Genomic DNA, 12,448 nt, shown 5'->3' with positions numbered 1-12,448 from the left:
AGAATAAATAGAGAAAATCTTTAAAAATCATCTTCTCAAGAACCAATGAGTCAGAAGAGCTGAGATTTACATGAAAGCTTTCTGACATAGTGCAGATTCAAGTTTGTAAAAATCATGGCCTCCAGGGGTATGTTGGGGCCACAATACGGACTAAGGTTTTACATGCAAATATATATGGAAAGTCTTCAGATATGGGCCAAGGTAACTCAGGTGAGCGATGTGGCCCTTGGTCCTCTTGTTAATTTTTAGTTTGATGCTGCGCTTCATCTAGAGTTTGGTGTGCTGCTTCATCTAGTGTTTGGTGCTACGCTTCATCTAGAGTTTAGTGTGGCTCTTCAAGTAGAGCTTGGTGTGGCGCTCCATTATAGAGTTTGGTGTGGCGCTCCATTATAGAGTTTGGTGTGGCGCTTCATTATAGAGTTTGGTGTGGCGCTCCATTATAGAGTTCGGTGTGGCGCTCCATTATAGAGTTTGGTGTGGTGCTTCATCAAGAGTTTGGTGTGGCACTTCATTATAGAGTTTGGTTTGGCGCTTCATTATAGAGTTTGGTGTGGCGCTCCATTATAGAGTTTGGTGTGGTGCTTCATCTAGAGTTTGGTATGGCGCTTCATTATAGAGTTTGGTGTGGTGCTTCATCTAGTGTTTGGTGTGGTACTTCATCATAGAGTTTGGTGTGGCGCTTCATTATAGAGTTTGGTGTGGTGCTTCATCTAGAGTTTGGTGTGGCGCTTCATTATAGAGTATGGTGTGGCGCTTCATTATAGAGTTTGGTGTTGTGCTTCATTATAGAGTGTAGTATGGCGCTTCTTCTAGAGTTTGGTGTGGTGTTCTGGTGCATCAAAATTGGTACCGTATAAGTTTTACATTATAGAGTTTGGTGTGGTGCTTCATCTAGAGTTTGGTGTGGCACTTCATTATAGAGTTTGGTATGGCGCTTCTTCTAGAGTTTGGTGTGGTGCTTCATTATAGAGTTTGGTATGGTGCTTTATCTAGAGTTTAGTGTGGCGCTTCATTCTAGAGTTTGGTGTGGCACTTCATTATAGAGTTTGGTGTGGCGCTTCTTCTAGAGTTTGGTGTGGTGCTTCATCTAGAGTTTGGTGTGGCGCTTCATTATAGAGTTTGGCGTGGCGCTTCATTATAGAGTTTGGTATGGTGCTTCATCTAGAGTTTGGTGTGGCGCTTCATTATAGAGTTTGGTGTGGCGCTTCATTATAGAGTTTGGTATGGTGCTTCATCTAGAGTTTGGTGTGGCACTTCATTATAGAGTTTGGTTTGGCGCTTCATTATAGAGTTTGGTATGGCGCTCCATTATAGAGTTTGGTATGGTGTTTCATCTAGAGTTTGGTGTGGTGCTTCATTATAGAGTTTGGTGTGGCGCTCCATTATAGAGTTTGGTGTGGCGCTTCATTATAGAGTTTGGTGTGACGCTCCATTATAAAGTTTGGTGTGGCGCTACATTATAGAGTTTGGTGTGGCGCTTCATTATAGAGTTTGGTATGGTGCTTCATCTAGAGTTTGGTGTGGCACTTCATTATAGAGTTTGGTTTGTCGCTTCATTATAGAGTTTGGTATGGCGCTCCATTATAGAGTTTGGTATGGTGCTTCATCTAGAGTTTGGTGTGGTGCTTCATTATAGAGTTTGGTGTGGCGCTTCATTATAGAGTTTGGTGTGGCGCTTCATTATAGAGTTTGGTGTGGTGCTTCATCTAGTGTTTGGTGTGGTACTTCATTATAGAGTTTGGTGTGGCGCTTCATTATAGAGTTTGGTGTGGTGCTTCATTATAGAGTTTGGTGTGGTGCTTCATTATAGAGTTTGGTGTGGTGCTTCATTATAGAGTTTGGTGTGGCGCTTCATTATAGAGTTTGGTGTGGCGCTCCATTATAGAGTTTGGTGTGGTGCTTCATCTAGAGTTTGGTGTGGTGCTTCATTATAGAGTTTGGTGTGGCGCTTCATTATAGAGTTTGGTGTTGTGCTTCATTATAGAGTGTAGTATGGCGCTTCTTCTAGAGTTTGGTGTGGTGTTCTGGTGCATCAAAATTGGTACCGTATAAGTTTTACATTATAGAGTTTGGTGTGGTGCTTCATCTAGAGTTTGGTGTGGCACTTCATTATAGAGTTTGGTATGGCGCTTCTTCTAGAGTTTGGTGTGGTGCTTCATTATAGAGTTTGGTATGGTGCTTTATCTAGAGTTTAGTGTGGCGCTTCATTCTAGAGTTTGGTGTGGCACTTCATTATAGAGTTTGGTGTGGCGCTTCTTCTAGAGTTTGGTGTGGTGCTTCATCTAGAGTTTGGTGTGGCGCTTCATTATAGAGTTTGGCGTGGCGCTTCATTATAGAGTTTGGTATGGTGCTTCATCTAGAGTTTGGTGTGGCGCTTCATTATAGAGTTTGGTGTGGCGCTTCATTATAGAGTTTGGTATGGTGCTTCATCTAGAGTTTGGTGTGGCACTTCATTATAGAGTTTGGTTTGGCGCTTCATTATAGAGTTTGGTATGGCGCTCCATTATAGAGTTTGGTATGGTGCTTCATCTAGAGTTTGGTGTGGTGCTTCATTATAGAGTTTGGTGTGGCGCTCCATTATAGAGTTTGGTGTGGCGCTTCATTATAGAGTTTGGTGTGACGCTCCATTATAAAGTTTGGTGTGGCGCTACATTATAGAGTTTGGTGTGGCGCTTCATTATAGAGTTTGGTATGGTGCTTCATCTAGAGTTTGGTGTGGCACTTCATTATAGAGTTTGGTTTGGCGCTTCATTATAGAGTTTGGTATGGCGCTCCATTATAGAGTTTGGTATGGTGCTTCATCTAGAGTTTGGTGTGGTGCTTCATTATAGAGTTTGGTGTGGCGCTCCATTATAGAGTTTGGTGTGGCGCTTCATTATAGAGTTTGGTGTGACGCTCCATTATAAAGTTTGGTGTGGCGCTACATTATAGAGTTTGGTGTGGCGCTTCATTATAGAGTTTGGTATGGTGCTTCATCTAGAATTTGGTGTGGCGCTTCATTATAGAGTTTGGTGTGGCGCTTCATTATAGAGTTTGGTGTGGCGCTCCATTATAGAGTTTGGTATGGTGCTTCATCTAGAGTTTGGTGTGGCACTTCATTATAGAGTTTGGTTTGGCGCTTCATTATAGAGTTTGGTGTGGCGCTCCATTATAGAGTTTGGTATGGTGCTTCATCTAGAGTTTGGTGTGGTGCTTCATTATAGAGTTTGGTGTGGAGCTTCATTATAGAGTTTGGTGTTGTGCTTCATTATAGAGTGTAGTGTGGCGCTTCATTATAGAGTCTAATATGGCGCTTCTTCTAGAGTTTGGTGTGGTGCTCTGGTGCATCAAAATTGGTACCGTATAAGTTTTACATTATAGAGTTTGGTGTGGTGCTTCATCTAGAGTTTGGTGTGGCACTTCATTATAGAGTTTGGTATGGCGCTTCTTCTAGAGTTTGGTGTGGTGCTTCATTATAGAGTTTGGTGTGGCGCTTCTTCTAGAGTTTGGTGTGGTGCTTCATCTAGAGTTTGGTGTGACGCTTCATTATAGAGTTTGGTGTGGCGCTTCTTCTAGAGTTTGGTGTGGCGCTTCATTATAGAGTTTGGTGTGGTGCTTCATCTAGAGTTTGATGTGCCGCTTCATTATAGAGTTTGGCGTGGCGCTTCATTATAGAGTTTGGTATGGTGCTTCATCTAGAGTTTGGTGTGGCGCTTCATTATAGAGTTTGGTGTGGCACTTCATTATAGAGTTTGGTGTGGCGCTTCATTATAGAGTTTGGTGTGGCGCTCCATTATAGAGTTTGGTATGGTGCTTCATCTAGAGTTTGGTGTGGCACTTCATTATAGAGTTTGGTTTGGCGCTTCATTATAGAGTTTGGTGTGGCGCTCCATTATAGAGTTTGGTATGGTGCTTCATCTAGAGTTTGGTGTGGCGCTTCGTTATAGAGTTTGGTGTGGCGTTTCATTATAGAGTATGGTGTGGCTCTTCATTCTAGAGTTTGGTGTGGCGCTTCATTCTAGAGTTTGGTGTGGCGCTTGAAGTAGAGTTTGGTGTGGCGCTTCATTATAGAGTTTTCTGTGGCGTTTCATTATAGAGTATGGTGTGGAGCTTCATTAGAGTTTGGTGGTGCGCCTTGATGAAGAATCAAACTTAGGACCTCCCGGAGGCTAAACTTTAACTAACAGCCCGGTTTATTCATAGAATCTACCGAAACATACTATCAAAATATGGAATGATAAACAATTTTAATATTGTCCGATAATCTTATATTTAAGATGTGAATATTTTAGTTCGAGTAAGCGTTGTGGATAGGATGAAATATGAAATGCAGTTTTCTATTTGTCTTCATCCGTTGTGAGGGTCATTGCATAATGTTTTGAAAGTATATTCATTACAATGGATATGAATTTATTTTCTAGATGATAAACATCTCTATTGTGATTTCAACGATAACAACGGATGTAAACTTTCTCAGGAAGACTCCATTTTTCTTTGGATTCACGTACAGAGCAACAACGGTATATTCAACTCAAATATCCACTGCACACTTTATTTTCTCGCTCAGCTGAGCTGTTCTCATCACCCTTTGTCTGTTGTCTGTCTGTCTAAACTTTTCACAGTTTTATCTTCTCCAGAACCACTGAACCAATTTCAATCAAACTTGGTACAAATCATCCTTGAGTGAAGGGGATTTAAGTATCTTCAAATGAAGCGCCATGCCCCTTCAAAGGGGAGATAATTACGAAAATGCAAAAATAGGGTGTGGCCATTAGGTCACCTGAGTAAACTCAGGTGACCTATTGCAATTGGTTGTCGTCCGTCGTGCGTTAACAATTGAACATTTTTAACTTCTTAATAACTACCAGTCCAATTCTTTTCATATTTGGGATGAAGCATTAATGGGACAAGGGGGACATAAATTTTAAATTTCAGGACTCCATTATCCCTGGGGCCCTAGGCGTGGGGCAAAAACTGCACAAAATTGACCAATTTTCAAAAATCTTTTTCTCAAGAACCACACACATGTAGGAAAACTAAAAGCATGGTGATGTAGAGCAGGAAGGCCTCTACCAAAATTGTAAATTTCATGATCTCCGGGGTAGGGGTTCCGACCCCTGGGCGGGGCCAAACTTGGTATATAGTGTTTATGTGTAAAACACTTAAATAACATCTTCTTTAGTGCTGTTGATACTATATTGACACTAAATAGATATTTAGAAAGAGCAAGTAGTCCTTAACCAAAATTGTAAATTTGATGATCCCAAGGGTAGGGGTTTTGGTATCAGGGTGGGGTAAAATGGTCAGTTATTAAATGTGTGAACAATTGACATTTTTAACTTTTTCTTGATAACTATCATTGATATGAAGCATATGTGGAACAAGGGGGACATAAATTGTCGATCCCGGGGTAGGGGTTCTGACCCCAGGGAGGGGCCAAACTTGGTATATAGTGCTAAATGGATAGAGCAGGTAGTCTTTTACCAAAATTGTAAATTTGATTTTCTCCAGAGTAAGGGTTCTGACCCCACTCCCAGGGTGGGACCAAACTTAGTATATAGTATGTATGTGTAAGTTTACTGATACTGTATAAAATCTAAATGCATACTTAGAGATAGCAGAAAAGGATGTACAAAAAATGGTGAATTTCATAACCCAGGGTTATGACTTTAGGATGAGTCCAAATTAGTCATATCTTTTGATATTTTAATGTTAATACACCTATTATTTAAAGCCTTTCATCAGTGTATGCACTTTTGAGGGCAGTGAAGTTTTAAGAACACATCTTGTTTTTACTGTTGCTGAACATTAGAATTTAGCTTAGATATTCAGAACAGGAAATTTTTTTCTAGATTTCATTGCCCATGGAAGTATAGTAATACATTTTCACTAGTATTCAGGTGACCGATAAGGCCTGTGGGCCTCTTGTTTAAAAGTCCTCTCACGAACTACTAGGCCAGAAAAGTTCAAAATTACATGCATGAAAGCTTTCTGATATAGTGCAGATTCAATTTTGTAAAAATTATGGCCTCCTGGAGGTAGGGTGGGGTCACAATAGGGATCAAAGTTTTACATACTAATGTACAAGGAAATCTTTAAAAGTCTTCTTCTCAAGAATCACTGGGCCACACAAGTATAGATTTACATGAAAGCTTCCTCTAATAGTGCAAATTCAAGTTTATTAAAATCATTACCCCCGGGGGTAGGGTGGAACTGCAATAGGTGATGAAAGTTTAACATACGAATATATAGGGAAATTTTTAAAAGTCAAGAACCACTGGTCCCGTGGTTGGAATAGGTCCTCACTACCTGTTGTTTGTCGCCTCGAGTAAATGGGGCGGTCCTTCGGATGAGAACGCAGAAACTGAGGCCCCGTGTCACAGCAGGTATGGCACGATAAAGAACACTCCCTGCTCAATGGCCATAAGTGCCGAGCATAGGCCTAAAATTGAAGCCCTCCACCGGCAATGGTGACGTCTCCATATAAATGAAAAATTGTCGAGTGGGTTAAACAATAAACAATTAATCAATCAATCAAGAAGCACTGGGTCAGAAGAATTGAAATTTACATGAAAACTTACTGACATGGTGCAAATTTACGTTTGTTAGAATCATGCACCCCCCCCCCCCTTCCCGAGGCAGAGTGGGGCCACAATAGGAAATTAAATTTACATGCGAATATATAGGGAAACTCGTTAAAAATCTCTTCTCAAAAACAGTTGAAATTTACATGAAAGCATTCTAATATAGCGTAGATCCAAGTTTGTGCAAATCATGATCTCTGGGGATAGGGTGGGGCCACAATAGGGGATCAAAGTATATTGGAATTTTTTTTAACAATCTTCTATTCAAGAACCACTGGGTCAGAGAAAATTGAAATTTACATGACAGCTTCCCGACATCGAGCAGATTCAAGTTTGTTCAAATCATGGTCCCCGGGGATAGTGTGGGGCCAAAATAGGGGATCAAAGTTTTTATATGCTGATATATATGAAAAATTATTTAAAGATATCTTTTGAACCACTTAAGGTATGGCTTTCATATTTATGCCTCCTTTAAAGAAGAGGGGCATATTGCTTTGCACCTGTCAGTCGGTCGGTAAACCACATGTTGTCCGCTCAATATCTTGAGAACCATTCATTTCATCGTAATGATATTTCATATGTGAATTGGTTATGAGTAGAACAGGACCCCTATCGACTTTCAGGCCCAAAGGTCAAGGGTCAATCCACTCTGGATATAAGAAGACACTGTTCGCTCAATATTTGAGAACCCTTTGCTTGACAGACATCAAACTTGTTACACTGGTACATCTTCAGGAGTAGATGTCCCCCTATTGATTTTGAAGTCACCTGGTCACAAGTCAAGGGTTAAACTGGACATAGAATGTATTGCCTCCTGTATTTTAAGTATCATTTGCTTGATTGACACCAAACTTGGTACACTGGTACAGCATAAGGAGTAGATTACACCTATTGATTTATAGGTCACATTGCCAATCCACTCTGGACATGGGAAGATCTTGTCTGCTCAATATTTTGAAATCGTTTGGCACTACTATCAATTAAATGATGCATGTGTATGACCCTTTTCAATTTTGCCCCCGGGGAGGGGGGGGTACATGTTTTGCAAACACTTCTTATTTGCATAAACATTCCTTTCATGTGATGCAATGGTGTGTGCTCTTGTGACCTTGATCTGGGAGTTTGACCTCCTTTTAATACAAACCTCACCTATTCAATATGTCCTGAACTATTTAAGGGAGCTCTTTCATATCTTGTATATAAATTTCTTATGACAAGACCTTTCATTTCATATCATGTCCTTTGACCTTGTGACCTTGAACTAGTTTAACCAAATTTTAAGAAAACATACCTTTTAAATATCTCCGGAACTATTTTATGTAGGGCTCTCATATTTTGTATATATATTCTTTATAGCAAGACCTTGTTAGAGTTGTCTGTGTGGCCTTGTGAACTTGACCTCGAAATTTGACCTATTTTAATAAATATCTGACCTATTCAATATCTCCTGAACTATTTAAAATAGAGCTTTTATATTTTGTATATAGATTTCTTATGGCAAGGTCTGTAGTATCATACCATGATCTTTGACCTTATGACTTTGGTCTTATCCAGAACAGCAAGATCATGTTAGTCGCATTGGTGTTGAGGCACCTCTGGTTGTGTGAATTCATTTTCAGCTATGTTATGATCCTTTGGAGCAAAGTTGAGGCCACAATATGGGGTCAGCATTTTTCATTGGAATAAATATTAATAAAAATCTTTTATAAATCACAACAGCTATACAACAACAGGGCCAAGGTGAGCGATGTGGCCCGTGGGCCTCTTAGTGTTGCTATTATTTTTTTAATAGATTTTATGTTAAGCAGGCGTTGAACAAAATTAACTTTAAAAATAATTCATCGAGCCGTAATATTGAATTTTTTAGGTGGCTATATGCAGTTTGAAGGATCAAATAAACCCCCAGGAGCAAAAGCAGTTTTATATCAACAACTAGGAAAAATGGAATCCCCATACTGCCTAAAATTTCGATACAAAATGTGTCAAGACGCCACTTTATCTGTCCACACGTCTTTTACATATGGTGATTACGTCATCACAGGAAACGCTCTCTGGAGCCAAAGGCATTCTTTGCAAGGCTGCTCTAGCTGGCATCAGGCCTCTGTGTCAATGACTTACAAACACTATGAACACAGGGTAACAATACAAGGGCTCGTCAACTCACAATACAGTAGCCTGGGTTTGGACGATTTTCAGATTACCATTGGCGATTGCTTATAACTCCATTGATGAAAGCTAAGCACTACTTCAACGGTGCATGTATTTCTTGTTTTTTGGAGTAATTTTCTTCGTAATAAGACCCTTCTCTTGCCTCGTTCACCCGAATACACTTTGAATTTTACTTCGGATTAATTTCGCTTCGTAACCGGGAGGTCGTGAGTTCGAACCCCGCTCGTGCCATGGCTCTGTCAAACCTAAAACGTAAACATGGATAGCGATTGCTCCTTCGCCAAACGCTCGTAGAGAAGTAAGAATCACAGGTCTTTCGGATATGACCTTAATACGGAGGCCCAGCGTCGCAACATGCGTTGGCACGTTAAATAACCGTCACTGAAACAGCCGTGAGTGCTAAGCATATCTAAATTTGGGGGACTTAGTCTACATCTGGTGACGTCTCAATATGTGAAAAATCCTCGACGTGACGTGAACAACCAATCCAATACGACAGTTTCGAGATAGGAGCTCTCCTGTGTAGGAGGTACATTTAGTAGAACTTTGAGTGGGACAGATTGAACCTACAGTCAGTGAGGAAGACGATGAAATGTATTAAAAGCGGCTTCTCTTTAAATATGTAAACGTTGGAAATACAAAATACTATCGAAAGAATGTTTTACTAAAGTAGAATTATAAAAACAATGTCATATTTGAAAGGAGCATCCTGGATATGATACCTACAATCAACGAAATTACGTGATATAACAAGAATTCCATGTAATTAATTACTCCCTGAATACTTATCTTTTACTTAGTTTGTGTATCAGTTGAATTCAAGTGACAAAACAGCGTATGAGAAACATACTGGGTACATTTACTTATGTAGTGATGGATATTCGTCCCACTCCCGCGTGTAACAAGTTGTTTTGCGCCTTACCATGTACGAGAGTTCTTCAAAGGGAAATAACTCGAACGTATCTCGAAACCGGAGTATCGGATTAATTCAATTATCGTTAAATGTTCACAGATACAGAATTCAATTTTTAATATAATTTTATATTTTTGCTATCATCATTTTTGTATAAAGTACCTTGAATTTTACGGAGCCATAAAACCCCACATTGTAAAATATTGGCCTTGTGACTACTTTAACTCAGTTAATTATGATGTCGCTGTCCATTATTACATCTTACATTAAGTCTACCCTTGGCTATTTTCGTGAAATAATAGGATACCGGTAGAAGTGATCCGAGTTTGATAAGGTGGAACTAAATCTTTTTGAAAATAAATGGACGAAAACGCTTCGTCTGCTGTCGAATGAATGTACACTCCTAGATAGGTAGTACAAGTTTGTTTTGTACTCAATCAGCTTTACAATGTTGTATTCGGCGCGTCCGCGCGTCAATCGTGGTCAGTGTTTTCCAGTAAAATTTTATGTGATGATAAACACTCAAATGAGCTTTATTGTCTTTACTTTTAAGCTTTATCACTTGCTTTTAATGGAATTAGCTTACACGAATATTGAGTCCAATCAAAGGTTCGAGGAATGTTTGAAGCACTAAGATTTTTTTAAAGTCAATAAACTACATGTATAATGATACTTTGCATCTTTTAGCTATCGATATATATTTTGTCTTAAACTGATTATATTTATATGCGAAATCACAATTTTAGGTGCGAGGATACATCACACGGTGGTTTCCACTTTTATGACAAATATTTATTTGCTGAATAATTAAATGAATAAGAGTTACTCCAGTGTCTGATTAACATAAGAAACTGGTCTTATGTTAATCAGCCGTCGGATTGTTATGTATATAATTCATACTGAAATTGTTAATGTAATATTTTTCAATATTTTACCTTAACTCTTGCCTGGGCCCAGTTGAAGCCAGACCCCCTTCGCTCCTTCAACACAATTTCTCCAAATGTCATATTAAATCGAAACCGTGCATATAAGACTCTAGCTAGTACATGTACTTGATATATTCGCAAAGGTGTGATACTTGCCAGTATTTGCAATACATGTATATGAAAATGGACTTTAGTTATACATTGACGCACAGTTCTTTATAATAAATTTATGTTAAACCACAGGATCATGCAAGCCCAACCCCATTCCCACCTTATTTTTTCTGATCTGGGATCAACACATTTGTTTTCTTTTTATTTATGTTTTGTAAATATACATTAAAGATTTTCGTCTCTGTTACGTATTAGTAAGGGTCTCGTTATCAGTGAATGCTATTTTTTTTTTTTTTTTTTTTACAAATCGCTGAAAACTTGATTTGAATACTAATATGTAGCAGAGACGAAGAAATACATTTTAGATTATCCTTAATATATATTTACATTTCAAAAGTAACAAAAAAGTGTGTAATCCCAGATCACAAAAGGTTAGGGGGCATGTTGCATGATACATGCCCCAAATGGCTATATATATATATATATATATATATATATATATATATATATATATATATATACCTCTTGTGACCACACCACGTGCGACTTCTGATAAAATATCGAGCCCGAAACGTACGATTAAAAATAAGCAATAAATTTTCTTCAGAAAAATTGTGAAGCGCGGGCGCGCCGAATACAATTAGCTGTGCAAACATATTTCCCGATAATCCATAATTGATCTTTCCCTGTGAACGAGGCAATTAAACTTGATCAGTTGGTACATGTAGTCCTATTTTATTGAGACTGTGAATGTCTCGAAAGATTATAATTCTGCTATCCACGGAAATTGAACCACCACATTATGATAAAAGATGGTAATTGATTTTGCCCCCCCCCCCTTTGAAAAAGAGGCCAAGTGTTGTCCGCTCAATATCTGAAGAACTTTCTGTTTAGCAAACCTTGTTTTTCGGGTAACCCCTAAAGAGTAAATGACTCTTTTTGATTTTAAGGTCAAAGGTCAGGGTTAAACTATTTTGAACATAAAATATGTTGTTCATTCAGTATTTTAAGAACCCTTTGCTCTTATAGACATCAAAATTTAATTTGGTACATTAGTACCAATAAGGAGTAGACAACCCTTGATTTTGAAGTCACAAGATCAACGGTAAGGGTCAAGCTACTCCGAACATGAGAAAATATTGTCTGCTATCTTCAGAAACCATCAAACGTGGTACGCTGGTACCCACTGCGGAGTACATGACTCCGATTGTTTTTGAGTTCTGAAGGTCAGGCTTGATAGACATATGCATCAAACTTAGTACACAAGTATCCCCAATTTTTCACTATCAGTATAGACATTCTATACCGGGGGGATATACATGTATATTTCTTATACAATTCTTGGATCGAGGCGATTTTAATCAAAACCATTTGAGTAAAGCAAAAGGATTTCTTTAATTAGGTATACTCGTGCCTGATGAGATTACCTGGTTGAATTTATTTTGCCTGACTTATGCCAAACACTTTTATTGATTGACGAATCATGCTGACTACTTTAACTGCACGTGTCAAGATACTGTTGAATATTGCACAATCGTCAGTATATCAGAACTTGAACGATTTTTAACTTGTTTAGATAATGCCATCATTTACACGTATGTATATTTGTAGATTTTTTTTTATTACTACATGTACATTACAAAGCAGCATTGATATTTGTTCAGATAATAAAGACTATTTGTATATAGATTAGAGTTATAATTGTGTTTGCAATGTAAGCATACTGGTGCATACATTGTACATGGTTATCAATATCTAGTTGTAAT

General features: G+C 38.6%; 1 protein-coding gene across 4 annotated transcripts in view; it reads left to right on the top strand.

Annotated features, from left to right (window-relative positions):
- Positions 1-12,367, top strand: part of LOC125649380 (uncharacterized) — a 50,037-nt gene extending 37,670 nt beyond the window's left edge. For 2 of the 4 annotated variants that reach the window (XR_007360679.2, XR_007360681.2), the window contains one exon: positions 4,401-4,501. Coding sequence is in view for 1 of the 4 variants with exons in the window: in XM_048876895.2 (XP_048732852.2) it covers positions 4,401-4,499; positions 8,431-8,783 (452 nt within the window). In the remaining 3 variants the exon portion in view is untranslated. Of the gene's footprint in view, positions 1-4,400; positions 4,502-8,430 lie in introns of those variants that run through there. The other 2 variants (XR_007360680.2, XM_048876895.2) reach the window with 2 other exon arrangements.
- Positions 12,368-12,448: the final 81 nt, after the last annotated feature.

Source organism: Ostrea edulis, chromosome 1, assembly GCF_947568905.1.
Source record: "Ostrea edulis chromosome 1, xbOstEdul1.1, whole genome shotgun sequence".
NCBI lineage: Eukaryota > Metazoa > Mollusca > Bivalvia > Ostreida > Ostreidae > Ostrea > Ostrea edulis.
This window is presented reverse-complemented; position numbering and strand designations above follow the sequence as displayed.